The sequence below is a fragment of the Sus scrofa genome, chromosome 8 (assembly GCF_054392235.1).
Source record: "Sus scrofa isolate SSC_HxYL_T2T_F1_AM1 chromosome 8, Sscrofa_HxYL_maternal_Yorkshire_Landrace_v2.0, whole genome shotgun sequence".
Taxonomy (NCBI): Eukaryota; Metazoa; Chordata; class Mammalia; order Artiodactyla; family Suidae; genus Sus; species Sus scrofa.
Genome location: NC_139390.1, coordinates 105,620,408 through 105,643,866, shown reverse-complemented (window position 1 = coordinate 105,643,866; position 23,459 = coordinate 105,620,408). Strand labels below are relative to the sequence as shown.

Sequence of the window (23,459 nt, the reverse complement as noted above, 5' to 3'; positions counted from 1 at the left end):
AAGAAGTGAAGTCTGTGATTGTTGTAAGGCACATGTATGTTTTCACAATATGAAGGTTATACTGAAAACACGTGTAAAGAATTCTTCTATGCACTTAGGGCATGCTACTTTTAACACAACTCTAAAATAAATTTTTAAAAAAAGAAAGGAAAAGAAGAAAATAAAACCTTACTTAGTCCAATAATACACGTGAAAATGATGCATAATCTTACAGAATAAAAAAATGGAAGGAGTGGGAGGTGACTTTCCTGATAATAAATAAACAATAGTATAGTCAATAGGTCTTATTTTAGTCTCTGTTGAATGATATTGATATTATAGTAATAAAAAATACACTTCTCTAGACTAATCTGTCAAAAATCCAGTTAGAAAACACCAAAGAAGTTTCTCCTATGACACAGTATCTCCCTGGTGTGATAGTTTGTAACAGCTTAGAATAAATTTGTTTTTCAGTATGACCTATTGCTGCAATACTTAAAACCTAATTTCTGTGCCTCTAGATTAGTAACTTTATTTTCATTATTCCCCTTATAATAGAAAGCTCTTCTTAAATTGTACTGTTTTGACTTGTAAGGAGGTTCCCAATGTTATTTATAAAAGAAAAAATGTTGTCTTTATGACTCTATGATGTAGAGAATCATGTCCAGTTAGCAGTATCATGAGATCTGACTCACAATTTCAGACGAGAACAACCGTAGCTACAAAGTCAAGCCACAGAAATAGAACTAAATAAAAAAAAAAGTTTGATGATGTTTCAAGCATAATCATTACGATAAAATGGATTATCTCTGTACAACATTGTCAATTGTGCATTTAAAACGTGTGCTTTCATGAGACATTTGATAAAGGCATTAGAGCAGTCATGCTGGGAAGTAGGAAATAGCTTTACAGAAATAAATTCTCTCCTGTCAATGCATGGAAATTAAGAACTCTAAGAAATTTCTTAATTTCTTAGGAAATTGGGAAGCATCTCATTATTTCTTCAAATTGGAAAACTAAAACTTGTTCTTAAATTGCTACAATAATTTAAAGTTATAGAACAGCAGTATTAGAACAAATTTACATTGCATAAAAACCCACACACATCACAGGTCAACAATAACAAAATAACAAATAAGACTAGCCTTATAGCCTAAATTTTGCCTTTTAAATTATTAATTACTCATAGTGGTCTGAAACCTGGATATAGGAGTGGACCTCCAATAGTCTGTACCAAAGTTTTACAATTTCTTAGGCAAGGGATTACCTTCAAGGGCCTCCTCTTCTCCATCTGTGCAATGTAAATGTCTCCTCTTGGTGGATCAATTTCCCCCACTAAAATGGAAACCTCATGTTAAGACACTTGTGTCTGCTTTTTTACTATCATACTTTCAACTTCTAGCCTGCCTGGTCCATAATGGGCAGTTAATATTAATTAATTCAATGAACAAAATGATGTGTGAGAAATATTTATACAGTGAAAAATATGCTGCTTAGGTATTACTGTTTTAGAAAAAAAGACAGTATACACAATCTGTCATCAAGGACAAATCTTAATAAGTATTTGAAAATGTGTTTGGTGTTTTTTTTTTTTTTTAATTTCGAATCCTGCTTTAAACAGGTATGTACAAGTTAAGGAATATTCCTTGAAAGGATTGTAATTGGACAAAATCTGAGTCAAGGAAATCTCTAGTGAAAATGATACTGTACAAGTTTCAACTCTCGAGTTACATGAAAAATGAAGTGGCATCGATAAGAGAAAATAAATTCAGTGAAAAACATTTAAATATGTTCACCATTTGTGATTTCCCTGAAAACAGTATTTCCTTCCAAGTTGACTATGTAAATTACTTCCTAAACATTGTAATGCACATCTTTACAATAGGACAACTGAATAAGACTTTGAACTCTGATATAATATTCCAATTTCCTCATGTCAAGTAAAATGTTCTTAGATTTTTTATCTAAGAACAGTTCTTATCAAAGAATAGTTCTCTCAGGATAGATTATTACATATGGTTACACAGTAATGGTGTTAATATATTTATGTGTAAGATTTTTTTTAATGAGTTTGATACTTTTCAGGGAAAATGTGCGAATCTTCAGTCAATTACTGTGAATGCAACCCCTGCTTTAATGGTGGTTCCTGCCAGAGTGGTGTAGAGTCATACTATTGCCATTGCCCATTTGGTGAGTGTAAAATACCAATCTATATGGCACACAGTTTAGCAATTTTGTTTTACTGTGTCTAGGAATGACTGAGAAGATATTATTTGTTTTACACAGGTAGTTTTAGCAAAATACAATTTCAAAGGTTTAATATATTTTTTAATTATGGGAATTCCATTGAATATATTGCCTTAAGAATAATCTAGAAACATAATCAACCCAAGGTAATTAAATCTGATGGTGTCTCCTCAGACATTTCCTCTCAAAAATTTATGGATGCCTTCTTTTTAGCCTAAAACCTATCAAATGAAAAAAAGCACTATTTGACATCACTGTCTACTAAAATTTTTTAAGCAGAACCAGGAGTTCCTGGCTGGCTTAGTGGGTCAAGGACCCAGTGTTGTCATTACTGTGGCTCCAGTCGCTACTGTGGCTCAGGTAATGATTCCTGGCCTAGGCACTTCTATATGCCTTGAATAGTCAAAACCTTTTTGTTTTGTTTTGCTTTTAAAATTTGCTTTTTACATTAATTCAACCACTTCAATCAGAAGGATTTGGTAATGACATGCAATCTTCCTATAGGCTTTTTGTAGATAGTATCATGTAACTAATCAAAATTCAGTATAATATGTTCTGTTGAGGAAGGAATTTGTTAAAGATAATTTTTTGTATATGTACATATTTATTCATCATCATGGAATGAACTAAAAGATTCCTTCTAGGTCTCACCCAAATGTTACACAGCACTGGGATGGCCAAGAACTATGAGAACAGCTTTGCAGAAAGCTTTTATTTTAATTTGGTTTGTTTCATAGGTTGGTGATTATTCCATTTATTTAAAGGCTGCTTTACTCCACAATATAGTATTCATATTCGGAGGTCCTGCAATAGTTAGGGACCCCGTCTTTCTGCATAAGCAAGAGGGAGGAAGGATATTTTTGTAGTCTTTCCTTGGACATATTTATTACCGTGCTGTCTGGACCCAAAATGTGAATCTCAATGGATAGTAGAGAACAGAATTTGAAAAGAACCATAAATGTAATACTAATTCATTTTTAAGTAATTCCATGATCCTCTCTAGTTTTGTTTTTATAAAGCACGATATCAAAAAAATGATAAAGAGAAACAGAATATAAAAATATCTAATTGTGGGCTATACATTTTAGCAGTGGTTCTGAGGCCCAGGAATTGAGGGCTTTGTCCAAAGCAAACAATGAAGACAAAGCAAAACTACCCCCAAAATGATACAGTGACTAGAACACAATTTTATTTTCAGTCCAGATGATATTCACAAGTACTTCTCTTTTTTAAAACTTCCTTGAGATTCTCACCAACAATGCCCTTGAAACAGTAAAAAATAGATCAAGGTCAAACTACCTACAATGTTAGATCTCTTAAAAGGCCTTTCTTTTAATGATCTCTTATTATTCTAAAGGGTGTTGCTTTCTACACATAACCACAATTAAGTTTCATGGTTTAACTTATGTTTAGTAAGGAAAGATAAGAGGATTGGGGTGGAAAGTGGAAAAAATATTTTCAAGTTATTGAACAAAGGTTTTTATATTTTTAGAGATTCCTTTGCATTCCAGTTGCACTTATGAGGATTTAAGATCGTTGATAACAAATAGGAACAGATTGTTGCTACAGTGCAGCTGATACAGCAGTCATTGCCTGCTGAGTGGAGGTGTTTTGGTGTACAAATGAAGCTTCCCCTCAGCAGATCAGAGATTCTCCCCGCAAGGGGGCTAGCGCAATACCATAAATTAAAATAGAGACAGATCACATGGAGCCAGCAGTATACATTCCCACCCCATTCCTTCCAGTGGCAAAGACAAAAGAACATTATTTAAACTTAAACATTTTTAGTTGAGAACAGAAGACTTACAAAAGAAAATAAAGCCGAAGACCTTGTAACAATACAGATTTGAGAACAGAGAGATAGAGTTAAAAGGGCAAATAAAGTATTTTCTTTTACAAACTGAATGTGGGTGAACATACAAATAAAAATAGCAGATGGAATGCCCCAAACAAATAGCTGGCAGTCGTTACACATGCATCCTGTAAAAGAACACCTTAACTACAATTTTGAAGTTGAAAACATTTTTGCACTATTTACCTTCTCATCAGTGTAAGATTTGATGTTTGGGCTTAAAGTTTTTCTTTTAATTTTTAGATTTTTCTTGGATTATGTTTTAGAAAAAACAAAGTGCTTAAGATTTTATAAAGAGAAACTGTATAGTTATAACTTTATATATATATAAAATTTCATAATATACAAAATATTTCTTATTAAATTAAACAATCTCGCTTGACCTTTATGTAGATTTATTTCATGACAGTCCATTCAGAAGGAAGATTTGAAATCCTCATTAAAACTATTTCAAAGACAAAAATTTACGTGTTTCTAGTAACAATAACAAAACACCTTAAAAAGATAATATATTCCATAAAAATGTTATCATGTTTGAAAACACAGTATCAATTTAAATAAAATGTGGAACATCTTTCCAGCATCTGTGTACTTTCTATATATATTTATATTCAAATTTTAAGTTAATTTTCATAGATTTATTTAAATTTAATCAGGAGAGACCTAAGAGACCACATAATAAACATTTCTCTTTCGTAATCTATTTCATTTGCATTCTTTATTTTTCCTTTCTTTTTAACTTATGTTACTCTTTCTGAATATATAAGTAATGTATATATAATGAAATATATAGTTAATATAAATAACTTTAAAAATCTTATATATAAACATAAAATTTTACATAAATATAAATAGCATATGATATATATATATGTTATATATAAACATGTGCCATATATGGTACATACAATTTCTACAATTTCTTTACCTTTTCTTTAACTGCAGTTAATGACTAAAAATAAATTATACAGATTTCCTACTCATTTATAATGAGTATTATCTCAACCTTTACAGAAAAAGGAATGATAAGTGACATAAGCAGCTTCTAAGTTATTTTAATTTAAAGAACATTTGGATATAAAATGTGGTGTAGTCAAAACAACTAGATAATCAGTAGATCTGGCCTCAAATTTTGGCTCTGCCTCAGATGGTTCTATGACCTTGGACCAGTTTTAAATTCTGTAAAATGATGACACTGGTTTCTTCTAGCAGAACAATTCCCTGAGTCTAAATTTAACGCATGTACATGAGATGTACAGCCAAAATGAAGGAATGAAACCTTTGCAAGTTAATAAGAATCATGATGTGTTGGCATGGGTTAATTTTCCGATCATTTGCTACAGTCTACTAATATTTGTGGGAAAAGAATTTTGGCTTAGCATTGTAACATCAATAAAACTCATTTTTCAAGTTTGAAAAAGAACCAGCACAAACAAGTGAGAATGCTGGATTTCAGAAAAACAGAAAGCTATTTCAAAGTAGCTGTTGTAAACCATATCCAAAGAGGGTATATGACAAGGAAGAGATAAAAACTGAAGACAGTTATTTTCTTCCCTAAAGGTAGTGATTCCTTTCCCTAATTTTGTGACTCTTGAAAATACCACAAGTATAGAGACTGATTTTTTTCAGTGAAGATAAAATTTACTATCCTTAACTGAATAAAAATTGTTTTGAAGAATTATATATTATGAAGGAAATAACTTGGTTGAAAGTTACAGCATATTAAATAAAAAGATTGACAAACTAACTTTGAAAGTTTTCCAGGAAAAAAACCTCTTTGAACCTACTCGATTCCAAAAATTCTAATTTTTTAAAATGGGGCATAGTTAAATATGGTTTCTAATTAGCCAAAGAAAAATAACTGTACCAGTTTATCATTTCTTTAATGCTTTAGAGATCATTTTTTTCTATTTCAGTTAAATTTAGACTGTATTCTTTTGAGAGTAATAAAAAGCTGTTAAAAGTGTGACATTGTTACTTAGAAATATTTTAATCAAAGTCATTTAATAAAACTTGACTTGAATGTAATATGTCAACTTGTCAATTTTCTCATTTACAGGTGTCTTTGGAAAACACTGTGAGTTGAATAGTTATGGATTTGAGGAGTTATCATACATGGAATTTCCCAGCTTGGACCCCAATAACAACTATATTTATGTCAAATTTGCAACGATTAAAAGCCATGCTTTATTTCTATACAACTATGACAACCAGACAGGGGACCGGGCTGAGTTTTTGGCCCTTGAAATTGCTGAAGAAAGACTAAGATTCTCTTATAATTTAGGCAGTGGTACCTATAAACTCACCACCATGAAGAAGGTATCAGATGGACATTTTCATACTGTGATTGCCAGGAGAGCAGGAATGGTAAGATATTCATTCCACACTGAAACTTGTCTTGCAGTTGTATATCTAGTCAATTAGGCTGGAAACTTAAAAAGTTAAAGTATGGATTGTGGCACAAACTGAGTTCAATTATATGTGTTCATTATTTGTCCAATTTTGTTATGAAGTACAGCAGCAAATAGGTAATGTTTTTCTTTTGCTTACAGCAACTATGCTTGTCTCAAAAACAACTCATCTCAAAAACAAAAAGAGAACAAAGGAACTATCCCAGTGCATAAATATTCCATATTCTACATTTCTTATACATTTCTAAGGCCATGTAAGAACTGTACTTAAAATGCCTACTTTGCTTTTCTAAGTATCCCTGCCAAAATTGAGGAAATTTCTTAAAAACAAATGAGAAAAACTTTTCTACAAATATATTACTGATAAAAGATGACTCAACACATATTTCAATATTGTCTGTAATAATCCTTATTACACCAGCACCCAATATACTGTGAGGTCTATGTCATGAGACTGTGTTGCGATAAACTATTGGCTTTTGACTGTCCAAGGTAGTCTCAGAACCATAACTCAGTAATATCCAAGATTTCCATATTATAGTCCATTTAATTATATGGCTCTCATGTAACAATAAGAGGGGTACATGCTTATTTAGCACTTGTGTTCATCAAACAAGTATTTTCCTTTATAAAGGGAAATGCATCATGTCTTTTCCCTGTTAATGTTTGCAAACATTGACATAGAGTAATAGAACAGACAAATTTATTTATTTATTTATTTATTTATTTATCCCAACTCTATCTCTATCTCCCAACTCTGTTACCCCGTCTTCAACAATTACCAAAGATTTTTGAAAAGTAAATGGTAAGAAAAGCTTTTTTTTTTTTTTTTTTTGTCTTTTGAGGGCTGCACCTACAGCATATGGAAGTTCCCAGGGTAGGGGTCCAATCAGAGCCATAGCTGCTGGCCTATGCCACAGCCACAGCAATACCGGATCTGAGCCACATCTGTGACCTACACCACAGCTCACGGCAATGCTGGATCCTTAACCCACTGAGGAAGGCCAGGGATCAAACCTGCATCCTCATGGATGCTATTCAGATTCATTTCTGTTGAGCAACGGCAGAACTCCTAATAAAAGCTATTTTAAAGTATTTTTGGATTTTAACGCCAATCTTTTAAAATCATAACTGCTGTTTATATCTAAAATTGAATTTATTTGTATTTAAAAGGTGCTTAATAAATGTTAGTTATCCCAAACTGCCATTAACTCTGCCTTATGCAGCATTTTGAAGTAAAAATATTGGCTGTTGTGTTTAATCTCAGTAAAGTTTAAATTGAGTGGTGCCTAAGAAGCTACCCTGACTTCAGTGAATCCTAACAGAGGTATAACAAACACATTTTGGGGATAATTTTTCAGATTAGTAATAGGTTACTACACTCATTTTTGCCTGACATTTTTCAAAACCAACATACTATCAAACTAGCATGCTCAGAGAAAGATCTCTGGGAGAATACAGATGTAGGGAACTCCAATGTCCCTGATTACTGATGTACCCAGCCATATTGAATCTGACAGAATTAGAACAAATATGCGGATTCTGGTATATATATGTAGACTGGTGCTTACATGAGCCATAATGATTTTCCAATTCTGACAGGTGAACCTAATGGGGTTAGTAAGTACCTCCAAGCTTATGTAAAATGACCACCTTGCTTAGGTGTCATCAATGGGCTCTTATACAGGATAGAGGATTTTATCTGATGATCTCCAAGGTCCCCTTAAACTTCATGAACATTCGATTTCATCAAAGAAGGGCTAGGGAGCAAGAGAGAGGACAGAGAAGGAGGCACTGTGAAGTATGACCAATGGGAAAGAGAACGAAGTGATTTCAGTTCATTTGTACTATGTCTCCATAGCCTGATGGATATGGATAATACTAACTGGAAAAAAATACCCTTGTTATTATTACTTCTGTCAGAGGAAAAATATCTCCCTATTTCAGAAAATATCCAAATAAGGCCTCTATTGGTTTTTGAATCTGTTGTTTCTAAAGGATTTTGTTGGAAATGGCAAAATCATTAACTTCTCAGCTTTGAATCATTGAGTAGACAGGATAAAAAAAATCCCAATTTACAGCAGTACTAGTAGAAAAATTCAACTGTGAAAGAAGGTGCATTTAATTCTGAAGATTAAATTGAATGAGCTATTATTCAAATAAAACTTTCCCTCAGGTATTTTTTTCCCCTTGGAGTGGTATAACCATGCTTTTAGAAAATAATATATATATAGAGAGAGAGAGAGAGAAAGAGAGAGTATTAACATTGACTAAAATACAACATCATTATACAAGTTGTTTTTTCCCAATTAAGAAATCTGTAAGATTAAAAAATGGACCTTTTTTGTTTTTTTTTTGTTTTTTTTTTTGTTTGCTTTTTAGGACCACACCTACAGTATACGGAGGTTCCCAGATTAGGGGTCTAATCTGAGCTGTAGCTGCCAGACTATGCCACAGCCACAGCCACAGCAATGAAGGATCCAAGCTGCATCTGTAACCTACACCACAGCTCACAGCAACTCTGGATCCTTAGCTCACTGAGGATGAGCTACATTCTCATGGATGCTAGTCAGATTCATTAACCTCTGGGCCACAACAGGGACTCCCAAAAATTTAAGCTTTAGATATATCAAAGAGATATATACAACTGATTTGATCTTATAATTGTATTATATTACAATATGGTACATGAAACTTTTATTTTAATTTTAAAATCATGTCCAAATATAAGTCCTGAGTAGTGTTGGCTGAAAAGGACAACAAGGACAATACAATTCAGACTGAACCTTTCTTTCTCTTACTTTATAGGCAGCTTCCTTAACTGTGGACTCTTGTTCTGAGAACCAAGAACCAGGGTACTGCACGGTCAGTAATGTGGCAGTTTCAGACGACTGGTAAGTAAAACTACTAGTTTCATCTTTATTATTACTTGACATTCAAAAGGAAATTGTAGTTTAAAAAAATTACTTTATTGTGCTGGTATTTATAGAAGTTTAAAGTATGATGTTTTGTCTTCTCCAAAGGGATTTTTCATAGTGGAAAACAAAAAGTTAATCATTAGTCTATAACTTGTGTAAAAAGGATGTAAAGTGAAGTGGTAAAGATGAGGATAAAGCTAAAGAAAGGAAAGCTTAACATAACCTATATCCTTTGAAAAGCTTCATGAAATAGTTGCATGTGACCTGGATCCTTCAAGGTTAGGTTAAGGATCCCACCTCTTTTAGATGTATTCTTAAAATTACATGTGACAATTTTTGACATATTTTTTAATAGTGCCTGAAGGTGAAATACAGCATTACCTCATCTAAAACATAAGTGATTTTGATAGAAATAGTAACAGAGAAAAAGAAATAGTGACACATCCGTTTGCTTTAATCAACACATTGCATTCCTTATCATCTCTCTAGTGAAGGAAAAATATAATCTGACATTAACATTAGAGCTATCACCTCTACTGGATTTTATTTTCTTTCTGCTAGTATGCTTCTCTAACACTCAGCATTGTTACAGACATCTCATTTGACTTAGTCAACTCATTTCCATGATGTTTTATTATTTTTCATACCCTGAAAATCTAGCAATCTTGTAGGTATCTGTTTAGGGGATACTCATGGATAGGTAATACTGCCCAAATTTTCCATGCTTTAATTTATGCCAGAAAAATTTATAGTCACTCTTTTTTAAACATTCTACTGAAATCTATTGTATTAGCACTATGGTACTTACCTTTCCTTTTTTATGTAGGACTCTTGACGTTCAGCCAAATCGAGTCACAGTCGGTGGTATCAGATCACTAGAACCAATCCTTCAGAGGAGAGGACACGTGGAAAGCCACGATTTTGTCGGGTGTATAATGGAGTTTGCTGTCAATGGAAGGCCTCTGGAACCCAGCCAAGCTTTGGCAGCACAAGGCATCCTCGATCAGTATGGAAAACTTATTTCTTACTATCTTAAAGAAAAAAATGCAAAAAGTATATGATAATTGAGCATCAAAAGATGAAATTATTATGTTTTATTCTGTTTTGAATTTTAACCATTATTTATAGCTGTGAAATTTTGGAAAAATATATGGATGCCTGTATGTATATACTTTACCATACAAAGTTGTGAAGATTATGAGTTAAGTAAGTCACATAGAAAAGAACCTGGCACATGGTAATATGTAAGTGTTAGCAATAATGTATGCAAAAACTATTGGAAATTAAATAGTTTTACATATAACTATGAACATTCCCTAAAACTCAATATATATTTAACAAGGAATCATTTGATTCATTGTAAACTATAAGACGTATTTTTTTCCTATTTGAAAATCAATTAGGTTCCAGCAATGATTTAGGAATTGTGAATATATTTTATTTTAAAAAGTACTCCTGTTCATATTGAATATTTGAAAAATTCAGAAAAATATAAAGTAGCCTATAAACAAACTACCAGAGACCAATACTCTTAGATTATTATCATGCTTATGACCTAAGCTATTATCATAATATAAAGTAGGCTTTTAATTTTTTTAATGACCACACAGTGGTATATGGAAGTTCCCAGGACAGAGACTCAGTTTGAGCTGAAGCTGCAAACTATGCTGCAGCTGGAACAATGCCAGGTCCTTTAACTCACTATACCAGGCCAGAGATTGAACCCTTACCTCCGCAGTGAACTGAGCTGCTATAGTCACATTCATAAGCCACTGTACCACAGCAGGAACTCCAGATGAGCCTATTTTAACTGAATCTATACTTTAGCTGTTTCCAGTTTTATTAATATATTAATAACCCTGTGATTAATATATTTTCACAAAAACCTTTGCTCGTGTAATTTTCTTGCTTGAGATTTCTAGGAATATGATTATAAATACAAAGCTGTGACTATTCCTCAATATTTGTAAATTCATTATTTTGGTACAATTTAACATTTGCCTTTATTTTTCTATTTGCTGTTATTGTCTTATTGAAAAATAGCAGTTAAACACTGAATTTCTTTTCACGTTAAAATAAGTTGTGAACAGGAGGAGTTCCCATCGTGGTGCAGTGGTTAACAAATCCGACTAGGAACCATGAGGTTGCGGGTTCGGTCCCTGCCCTTGCTCAGTGGGTTAACGATCCGGCGATCCGGCGTTGCCGTGAGCTGTGGTGTAGGTTGCAGACGTGGCTTGGATCCAGCATTGCTGTGGCTCTGGCGTAGGCTGGTGGCTGCAGCTCCGATTCAACCCCTAGCCTGGGAACCTCCATATGCCGTGGGAGCGGCCCAAGAAATAGCAAAAAAAGACAAAATTAAAAAAATAAAATAAAATAAGTTGTGAACATCTTTTTAGGTAGAAACATAAAGATCTAATTCATATGTATTGCCAAATTACTTTCTAGACAGGTTACAGTGGTAGTATGTGTACATAATTTACTACTTCTATATATTCCATCTTAAATATAATTTTCTTACATTAATTTTCACTTAAATTATACTTTTTTTTTGGTCTCTTTTAGGGCCGCACCTGTGGAGTATGGAGGTTCCCAGGCTAGGAGTTGAATTAGAGCTGTAGCCACTAGCCTATGCCACAGCCACAGCCACAGCAACACCAGATCTGAGCCACGTCTGCGACCTACACTACCGGTCACGGAAATGCCGGATTCTTAACCCACTAAGCAAGGCTAGGGCTCGAACCTACATCCTCATAGATGCTAGTCAGATTCGTTTGCTGCTGAGCCACATGTGAATTCCCAATTTTCTCTTAAATTATACTTCATGTAAAATATATATTTTGTAATTTTTCTGAAAATTGATAAACTTAGATTTTTTTTTAGATAAGAATACCTAATTTTTCTATCACTCTTTGTCATAAAAGATTCTAAACTTTGGGGGGACTGTCACACCTACTTCATGCAGAAGTTCCTGGTCCAGGGATCAAACCCGCCCCACAGCAGTGACCTGAGCCATTGCAGCAACAATGCCAGATCCTTCATGTGCCACAAGGGAACTCCAAAGATTCTAAATTTAAGGCTAGAGCTTCATTGGATACATTTATTTTATATTATTATACTTAATAATCTTGGTTATAGCCCTAGACATATCTTACATTGATATGATGGATATATCATTTTCTTTGGATATGTTGGAATAATATAAGAGATAAAAGACTATTTAAAGGCTCCCAAATTTGAAGGTTTCTTTTCACTTTTTATTTCAGATTTATCAGTTGTCTACAGGGACTCACATGCATTGACACTTCTATGTTCCAGACACTAGTCTTAATATTTTAGTCCATTAGTCTATTTAAGCTTTACTACCATTTTGGGAGGTAGATACTATTATTTTCATCTTACAGATGAGGTAATTGAGTTACTCAGAGTCTAAAAAACTTGCCCCAAATCAGCCAGCTAGTGAATTAGCAAAGCTGAATCATGAGGCACTTGGCTGATGCCAGACACAAAAAAATAGGCAAGGCAGGTTCTTGCTCTTGAGGAGTTCATAGTCTCTTTATATCCCCTATTACTAGCCTCTCGTGTGGCCCTAATATTGCCTGGCAATATATTATATTCCCCTAGTTTAATCATTTTCCACTCTCCTCAATGACTATATCATGCCTCTTCTTTCCATAAACCGCAAACATCATCTCCTGCATCCTTTTCCCGGCTAATGCATTTGCTTCCTAACATTAGCTCAGAATATTGAGGCAATGAAAACAAAACTCCCCAAAGCTCATTCTCCTATATCTGCCCATGCAACCTATAGTATATCCTGTATCCTATTACTAGGAACGAACTGTTCTTATTCCCACAAAGACCAAACCCATACCAGGAAACCATCTAAAACTAGCACGCCAGCTTTCTAAACAGTGTTTCTTTTCTCATTTCAACTCATGTGGTTATTTCTCCCACTTAATTTCTTTTCTTTGTAAAATAGTTCTCTTTGTCAAAGTGATCAATAACCTTTGTGTTGCTAAAATCAATGGTCAAATCTCATCTTATTTGAACTTCAGCAACACTAAAAACAGCTTTATTAGTTTGTTCGCCAGCATAAAGTACACCCTTGTTTTTTTACCCTGATTATTTGTACTTCCTTAGCAACTTCTCTTTTGTATCTATATTTGTTCTTGAAATCATTTTTATAGTCCTTGGTTTTAAATACTATATCTAAAGCTGGTGACTCTTAAATATTTATCTTAAACCTGGCCTATCCTCTGAACTTTTTGACCATATCCAACAGCATATGCAATATCCCATGTGTATTTCTAACAAATATTCAGACTTAAGTTTTTAGGCTAACTTTGACTCCTCTCTTTTTGATAAACCACATCTAATCAACCAGCAAACAGAATGACATTTCAAAACAAGTCAGTTCTTACTCTGACTTATTAGGCTGACCTCCCCCTTGTCAACCAAAAGGACCACAGACTGTAAAAAGGCAGAGAGGTAGTTTATGTGGGGTCTTAGAACTGCAATTCCATGATCACAGATTTGGGAGGAACCCAAAATAGTGTCCCATTGGAAGAAAATGGGCAGGGGTTTTTACGGGAAAAGAGGGAAATTAATGCAGGCTTTCACAAGTTGATTACCAAGAATTTGGACTGGAGGGTAAAATTATTCTATACATATGATTTGGTTATGGAACATATTTTTACTAGGGAAAATATGTTTTCCTTAGTCCAGAAAAAGTCTGGTTCTCAGCATTAGTCTTTCCCTTTTGCAACTCAGCAATTATTCGGCAGTTTTAGAGTGAGTGTTCAGCAAAAGTCCAGCCTGGGTAGCGAACATGGAGGTCCTCAGGTCACGTTCCAGTCATTCCTGACCTAGTTCTTTTCACACCCGTTAACTCCCTCACTATTATCTACCTACTCTTCTCCTTGTCCACATTGCTCTGACTATACCGGGACACTTATTGTTCCTCAAACATGCCAGGGACACTTTCACTTTAGGACTTTCACACTTGGCTCTTCTCTCTGCCTGGAATAATCGTCTACCAGATAGACTTTGCTCTGTCACTTTGTTTAGGACTTGATGAAAATATATCCTTCCTTCACTGCCTAACCTAGAGTTATCCCCCCCGAACCCCAACCCCCTTTCTCTGCCATAATTTTCCCACAGAATTTTTCTTCTTTCTAACATACTACACATTTATCTAATTTTTTGTTTTTTGTCTGACCCCCTCACAGGAAAAATAAATACGAACTCATGGATTTTTTTCATCACTTTATCTCCATGTTTAGAACTATATTTGTCATGTATTAACCATTCAGTAAACCTTAGATGCATGAGTTCTCTGGTGGAGGAGAGGCGTACTGAGATAAACACATGGCCCCAAGATCACATGAACCAGTGTTTATTTCACCGAGGAGTTTTGCTCAATAAAGAATTAATTTAAAGAAGAAATTATCACCTATTTTTCTTTATTGTGTAAGATGTTATTTTGTTTAACCTCTCTTTTATGAATGAGAATGTGTTACAGGACAACTTCTAGTTCTGTTAGATGCTCCAAATATAGTTGTTACCTGAGTTTCAAAGAAATGAGTGTGTGAAAACTAAACAGGTTAATAAAAGTTTGTCTCATTTTAACAATTTCCACCTATTTGGTTTTGTGCTTCATGATCTATACTCTGATTTTATTTTAGATGCCCTAGACTGGAAGGTGCTTGTACTCGGAGTCCCTGCCAACATGGTGGCACGTGTACAGATTACTGGTCGTGGCAGCAGTGTCACTGCAGAGAAGGATTGACTGGGAAATACTGTGAAAAATGTATGAGAGCTGTTTCATCTTCCACTGGAAATTATAATAACCATGAAAAGTATAAATATATGTACCTAAATATGTAATCGAATTAAAATAATTATGTTTTGATTCTAAATACTGAAAAATTAGTAAAATAATAACAGTAAAATACAATAATTAGTAAAATACAGTGACATTTTTAAATTCATGTCTTCAACCTGAGGAAGAGTGAAACACTTTTAGAATTATTTACTAAATATTTCCAGAGTTTCTATTTTATAAATATATCATTTAGTTATTTTTGTTTTACCTGTAGGAATCCTAGGCAATTTATAATTATTACTGTATTCAGGTTTTGGCTTAATATTATCTGCTTTTAGTGTGTATTTCTCTGGTGACTATGTTATATTTGGTTGAAAAGTATATATATTAAATCATTGAACACTGAGTTTGAAACATCATATAAGAGAGGTAAAATCTGTTATAGTTAAAGGTAATACTTAAATTTTAAATTATAATTATTGGAATTGGCTTTGAATATTCATTTTAAAATTCTTTTATTATTTTTTCTAAATCTTAATACTACTGTTAATAAGACATTTACAATAATCAAGCCATCATTAGAGCATGGCATTCTCTAATTTCAAGCTATACATCCCACTAACCCTAATGGAATTTCTTTTATAAATATAGCTTTATTTTCAGGCAAATAGTTACTACTTAAATCATTACACTTCTCTGACTACTTTTTTTTTCAGCCGCATCTGTGGCATATGGAAGTTCCCAGGCCACAGATCAAATCTGAGCTGAAGCTATGGCAATGCCAGATCCTTAACCTACTGTGCTACAACAAGAACTCCTCTTACTACTTTTTAAGGAGTCACTTGATTCTATTATAATATGAGAATGAATAGAAATTTATGATTAAATTATGTATGCACTGTAATCAAAAAGATCTTAGTAACATAGGTATAATTGCATTGAGGATAAAATTAAACACAGGAAAAGTACATTTTCACAAAATTTTCTAAAATGATGAGTATTTAGGAAGTAGGAATCCAGTTATATTCGGAAAATAAAATGTCATTCACTTGAGGAATGCCTGTGGTTTCTTTTTTAAAAATTGATATATAATTCACATACTATAAAGTGTACCTTCTGAAAATGTACCATTCAATGTTGAAATCCTTGGGAGTTCATTTTGTTTATGTCCCTCCTATAGCTCTATTAGCTATAACAAATTTATATACTTCCATAGTATAAACATTTTATCAGATGAGATAAATTGTAAGTATACATGATGACAGCTTAAATTCTATCTGATTATTACTACTAATGAAGTTAGTTACAAAAACAAGTATTTTACACTTCTGCGTTCAAATTTTCCATGTTAGAGATTAAACTTTAAAGATTAAAAATCATTTTAGCTGTGTAAATATATATTGATTTTTTAAACTGAAGCATAATTGATTTACAATATACTGTTAGTGTCAGGTGTCCAGCAAAGTGATTCAGTTAAATATATATGTATATATATATCAAATGTATATATTCCTTTTCAGATTCTTTACCTTATAGGTTATTACAAAATACTGAGTATAGTTCTCTGTGCTATACATTAGGTCCTTGTTAGTCTAGAAACACAGTGAAACTGATAAACAATTTTTTCAAATGTGGCTATATTTTTAGGTATTCATAATTTATATTTCATGTATCATATATTTTAATGAATTTTTTCCAAAGGAATAATAAGTGTCATAAAATTTTTTACATTGCATGGTTCTAAAATGGTTTAAGCATTTTAAATCAACTTACACAATAATTCACAAGCATAAATTATTTTTTCAGAGGAGCACTGAGGGACACTAATACCAAAAACTTATATTTTCATTGTTCTTTTTAAAGTAATTTTTTGTCACCCTAGAAACTCTTTTAAGAAATGCCTATTGGGGAGTTCCCATCGTGGCGCAGTGGTTAACGAATCCGACTAGGAACCATGAGGTTGCAGGTTCGGTCCCTGGGTTAACGATCCGGCCTTGCCGTGAGCTGTGGTGTAGGTTGCAGACGCGGCTCAGATCCCGCGTTGCTGTGGCTCTGGCGTAGGCCAGTGGCTACAGCTCCGATTGGACCCCTAGCGTGGGAACCTCCATATGCCGGGGGAGCGGCCCAAAGAAATAGCAAAAATAGACAAAAAAAAAAAAAAAAAAAAAGAAATGCCTATTGGGAGTTCCCGTCATAGCTCAGTGGTAAGGAACCCGGCTACTATCCATCAGGATTAAGGTTTGATCCCTGGCCTCGCTCAGTGGGTTAAAGATCCCACACTGCTGTGAGCTGTGGTGTAGGTCAGAGACATGGCTTGGATCCCACAGTGTTGCTGTGGGTATGGTGTAGTAGGCTGGCAGCTACAGCTCTGATTGGACCCCTAGCCTGGGACCTGCCCTATATGCCACAGGTATGGCCTAAAAAGAAAAAAAAAAAAAAAAGAAAGAAATGCCTATTCGATGCATTCATGTTTTTCTTTCTTCACTGGTTTTCAGCTGTTACTCCTGACACTGCCTTATCTTTAGAAGGCAAAGGGCGCTTGGACTATCACATGAGTCAGAATGAGAAGCGGGAATATCTGCTGAGACAGAGCATACGAGGTTCCATGTTGGAGCCTTTTGGTGTGAACAGTCTGGAAGTAAAATTCAGGACAAGAAGCGAGAATGGCATTTTAATCCATATCCAAGAAAGCAGCAATTACACTACTGTGAAGGTAAGATAAAAGCTAATGGTGACTTCATTTGATTAGACCGCCTGCTGTGTCATGGTTTAAATCACTTCTCCCATAATTTCTGTCCTTCTCTTTACAACCCATTAGAGTTCCGACTAATGCTGGGCACTATTCCAATATCATCTATCTTAACTATTCCTCAGGCATTGGCCAGAGTAACAAAGATCTGAATGGTTTGGTTTCTAAACACTTTTGTTTAGTGTGGAGACCACTGCTAGGTAGGCCAGCATAGAAAGGATTTGTTGCAATCTGTTCTGCCAGATTTTTAAAAAAAATTATATTGTTTTTACTCTACTCATAAACAAAAATATTTATCCATTTCATGTCTTTGAAATGGATAAATATTTTTTTCCAACAAATATTCCAAACACTGATATGTATATATTAGTTGGCAAGACTATTATAAGAAAAAGAATTTGAAACTTTCTGAATTTATTCTGGAACATACATTCAATTCACCATGCATGTAAATCCTATGAAATTAAATATCTTTGGAAGTTATTTCATGTAAAATTTCAGCTAACTTCTCCAAATAATTTCTAAATAAATATTTTTGAAACATTATATTTCATGATTGATTTATCATTAAGCTTTTACACATTTTTTCTCAGCTGTAAGTGAGATGTTAAACTGGCAAATGGTTTTATTACATATGCATTTCCTGTCAGCGCTTAGCTTTCTTAATTTCTGAATTTATTATTCTGATTTATTCTCCACAAGTAGGACATTGTCTCTCAACCCATCGGTGTTTTTAGGTTAGTTATATTGACTTCTTTTTATTAATATCATTTAGTTTATTATAATTCTGCTGAAATTTTTATATGAATTTTAGTAAATTCTTTTTTTTTTGGTCTTTTTGCCTTTTCTAGGGCCACTCCTGCAGCAGATGGAGGTTCCCAGGCTAGGAATCGAATTGCAGCTGTAGCCTCCGGCCTGTGCCAGAGCCACAGCAACATAGGATCTGAGCTGTATCTGCAACCTACACCACAGTTCATGGCAACGCCAGATCCTTAACCCACTGAGCAAGGCCAGGAATCGAACCCACAACCTCATGGTTCCCAGTGGGATTCGTTAACCACTGAGCCACGAAGGGAATGCCCAAATTTTAGTAAATTCTTAAGAAAACAAATCCAGATTTCTTGAATTATTTTCACTTCTAAAATAAATGTTTTTAAAATTACAGAAAGCTTAGTTCATAAGGAAAAAAGCAATACACATAGAAAATTACTAGGTTTAATTCACATGTGATACTAAAAATAAAAACAGACATTCAGCTCTAAACTTCAGCCTCTTTAATCTCAAAATTTCTCTCCATTCAGGCCAACTCTGTATGTGGCATGTACATACCTTTAAGTAATACAAAAAATATATTTTTAAAATTCTCATAATTGCCCTGCTACAGCCATCCAGCTGGGAATGGTTTTACACCTCCATCCTCCCTCCCATATCTGTAATGCCCAGAAACATTTTTTATTGCCATGGTTTTGCAGGGGGCTCTACCAGTATCTTATGGGTGGAGGTCAAACCTGCTGCCACACATCCTCAGTGCACAACACAACACCTACAACAAAGAGCCATCTAGTCTGAAATGTCAGTAATGCCAAGATTGAGCTCTGCCCTAATTTAGTTGGAGAATATCTTCAGGTTATAATTTTACCTCCATTATTGAAACAATTTAAAAAGCAACTGCAAAATAGAGCACTTAAGTCACTGTATAATGTTATTTGGTGTTCATAATTTTCATTGCAAAATGTCTTGAAAGCAAAGTAACGAGATAAAGAAGTGGACCTACATAGTCTACAAGAAACATTTTTTATACACATCGAAAGGCTTTGACATTGAGGTCTGTGCATTATCTGTTAGGCTGCTTCCAAGTCCTCGTGCCATTTAAATGACATATGAAACATTTCTGTATGTTATCTCTTTAAGCCAAGAGATACCAAAACAATGTGGTAGAAGAAATCAGAGACAGAATATTTTTCTTCCTCAAGGAAGAAGCTGAATGTCAGGATCCATTTTTGTCATCATAAAATCTTGCATTTCCAACCACACAAGCAGCATGCATCTTCTCCAGGTTTTGTTGCATTGGTAGCAGGCATTTAGAAAGAGATTTTTTTTCCCCTGAAGGGAAAGTAAATGCTAATGAATAAGAACAATGACTAATGCAGACTACAATTCACATTTTGGGGGAATGAAAATTTTGAAAGGTAGTTTTTCAGAGATTAGGGGGTTTGGCTGGTGGAGTAAATAGATTAAAAACAAAACCAATAATTCAGGAAAACTGAATAGACAGGAAGAGAGTGGCTGTTGGAAGTTACTTGTATGACAGGAATACAAACTGCTTATACAGACAAGGGAACTAGTTAGAATGGACTGTTACTTATCAGTTACCTTATCACTGACCAAGGCCCCTGGTTTTAGTCTATCTTTTGGCTTAGTTTCTGACAGTTGCTTTCTCCCTTCTTTCTTTCCTTTCCTTTTTTTTCCCCATCTGAATTAATCTCTGTCTCTCTCTTCCTCTCTGTCTCTGTTTCTCCCTCACACACACACACACACACACACACACACACGCGCGCGCGCGCACACACACGCATGCACAGAGGCAGTGGGAAAATATTTTACGAAAATGAGAGAGTTGGATAATGGGATTCCATATGGTTAAAGGAGAGAGTGGTGTTAGGAGTGGATAGCAATACATGTGAAGAGAGGAGAATGTGTGGAATATAGATAGGGTCTCTTCAGATAAAAAAAGAAACTCAGGGGAGAAAATTTCAGAGAGAAAAGCAAAAGAAGAGCATTCTTATGTGCAACTGTTTTTACACTATATTTAAAGTGCTTCCCAAACCTCTCTTCTTTCATAGGACGTTGTCTATCTTCATACTTGGAAATATAAAAATGCCACGTGATGGACTTTATTTCTACTCCAAATCAATTCTGGTTTCAGTGTATAGTTTTGTTTGCTTATCCGTTTTTGTTTTGAAGGGAGGCCAGGTATACGGTACAGAGTTGGGATGATTCCAAGCTCCAGAGTCAAACATAAATAAATGAGCAAATAAATCTATGAATAAATAAAACCAAGCAAAAACATGAGCATGAAGTTTTGTGGGGGTTTTTTTTAATGCTTTTTAGGGCCAAACCCACAGCATATGGAGATTCTCAGGCTAGGGGTAAAATTGGAGCTACAGCTGCCAGCCTATACCACAGCCACAGCAATGCAGGATCTGAGCTTCATCTGCAACCTACACCACAGCTCACGGCAATGCCAGATCCTTAACCCACTGATCGAGGCCAGGGATCAAACCTACAACCTCATGGTTCCTAGTAGGATTCATTTCCACTGCACTACAATGGGAACTTGAAGCATGATGTTTTGAAAGTTAGGATGGATGTTAAGAATTAGAGTATTATTGGGGAGAAGGAGACCATGAAGAATGTTGTCATGGAAACGTATATTCTTATCAATCCCATTCCGTAGTATGTTCCAAAGACCCATCAGAAATTGGTCAAATGAAAGAATGACATGGTTTGATCTTTTAGGAGAGAAACATAGATCTTGGAGAAGATACTTCCCAAGGCTCCTTTCTAAAAAGGACTCTGGCTAAAACCAGAGGACTTGCTGTTTTTACTGTGTTTCATGAGATTTTGCCCATTTGATGAAATGTTATTGTCATTTAACCATGATTTTTTTTTCTCCTGGGTTCAGTACTGGAATATATTAATATCTGGAGAAACTGCTTTAATAAAATATTACATTATGAAAAACGTATGTAAATGTGTTAGGCATATTTTCCACAAAGAAAAATGAACTCATTTTTAGTTCTACCAGATGTGTTTGTTGCATGTAGAAATAGCACTTGATCTGAGTGACAAACTAAACGAATCCATCCTTTCATTCCTGTCATTTGATACGCAGTGCTACTTTATCCCCGGCTGAGGCACTAGCTCTGTCTGGCAATAGTGATGGGATTATGTTCTTTTCATCCTGCCTTCTAAATTGTTTCATTTTCTAAGTGTCTTTTAGAAAACTGGAAACTTGGTAGCTGGAAACTGGAGTAAGAGCATCTTGTTAACCAATGTTCTATTGGGCAAAGTAAAAGGAACCAAATATCCGTTAGATAAATTTCAAAAGACAGCCAAAGTAAAGACTTGCCCAGACACCTCATTATTAAGAACTCACCATTTATTCATTGTAGTTGTCATGTCAATAAATGATATAAATAATAAGCATGATTTTTTTAATAAAATTCCAGTGCGTAATCGATGACAAGTAAAACAATTTATTTGTCTTCACTTTTCCAACTCTACTTTATATTTAGTTAAGCATTGATTTCTCTTTTTGGATATAGTTTTAATATTTTTGATAGTTATGGGCCATTTACTAAAATGACAAATTTTAACTTGCTATTGCCTTTAAAATATGTCATCATAAAAAGATGTAATTCGCCTGTCTTAAAATGAGTATTCACCCTATTATCTCACTTGTGAAAAATAAATCTATACATCTTGAAAAATTATTTATAAACATAAGGATATACTGAAAGCTACTGAACCTACTAAATGTGAAGGTATATGTTACTTGAAATTCTAAAGGCAATACAGGTAAATTTACCCTAATACTACCTGACTCCTCAATTATTCCCTCTCCTTTATATTGATCAATGTTTTAAAGTTTCATTTTACTTATTTTTTTTTCAATCATATCATGGTTAAATTATACATTATTTTTAATATGTTTTACAGATTAAGAATGGCAAAGTGCATTTTACATCTGATGCAGGAATTGCTGGAAAAGTGGAGAGAAATATTCCCGAAGTCTATGTTGCCGATGGCCACTGGCACACTTTTCTAATTGGAAAAAATGGAACAGCCACAGTATTGTCCATCGACAGAATTTATAACAGAGATATCATCCACCCTACTCAGGATTTTGGTGGCCTTGATGTACTCACTATATCTCTTGGAGGAATTCCACCCAATCAAGCTCATCGAGATACTCAAACAGGTAAATGGCTTGTGTCAAGTAGAGGCACAAAAGAAAAGTAATTTTTTTTCCTCTGAAAGTAGTTAGATAGCTGATAATATCCACTGTGAATATTCCAAGACTATCATAACTATCTTTAGAAAGTTGGTAATAAATCATCAGCCATGACTTTGTTTAGCCATTGTTCTACCAAGCTCATAATTTAGCTCATGGTATCTTGATCCTTTCCTTGTGCATCAGACATTTATTACATTCATTCATTTACTCATCCATTTGTTTACTCACACAACATATATTTATAGCCCTGTATGTACTTGTCATGAGCTACCATAGTGGACTAAATAAATAGCCACTCTTTTATAGCATACATGGTCCTCTAAGGAAGACAAGCATCAAACAAATAATTGCACAAATAAATATATTATTTTAACCTATGATAGATGATGTGAGGAAGAACATAGAATTCTAAGAGACTGCAAAAGAAAGGAGGGAAACTTCTTGGAAATTAACGTTTGT

General features: G+C 34.2%; 1 protein-coding gene and 1 long non-coding RNA gene across 3 annotated transcripts in view; one reads left to right on the top strand and one right to left on the bottom strand.

The window, feature by feature from the left end:
• FAT4 (FAT atypical cadherin 4) overlaps window positions 1-23,459 on the top strand; it is a 163,519-nt gene that overhangs the window by 135,323 nt on the left and 4,737 nt on the right. For both annotated transcript variants that reach the window (XM_021101611.2, XM_084972964.1), the window contains exons 10-16: window positions 2,065-2,169; window positions 6,138-6,445; window positions 9,298-9,383; window positions 10,234-10,413; window positions 15,092-15,216; window positions 17,727-17,944; window positions 22,703-22,964. In XM_021101611.2, coding sequence (XP_020957270.2) covers window positions 2,065-2,169; window positions 6,138-6,445; window positions 9,298-9,383; window positions 10,234-10,413; window positions 15,092-15,216; window positions 17,727-17,944; window positions 22,703-22,964 — 1,284 coding nt within the window. The remainder of the gene's footprint in view (window positions 1-2,064; window positions 2,170-6,137; window positions 6,446-9,297; window positions 9,384-10,233; window positions 10,414-15,091; window positions 15,217-17,726; window positions 17,945-22,702; window positions 22,965-23,459) is intronic.
• The window catches only part of LOC146400963 (uncharacterized), a 31,480-nt gene continuing 8,574 nt past the window's right edge, over window positions 554-23,459 (bottom strand). Inside the window, exons 2-3 of the long non-coding RNA XR_014813083.1 lie at window positions 10,216-10,438; window positions 554-1,314 (exon numbers count right to left, since the gene is read on the bottom strand). This is a non-coding gene — a long non-coding RNA (uncharacterized LOC146400963). The remainder of the gene's footprint in view (window positions 1,315-10,215; window positions 10,439-23,459) is intronic.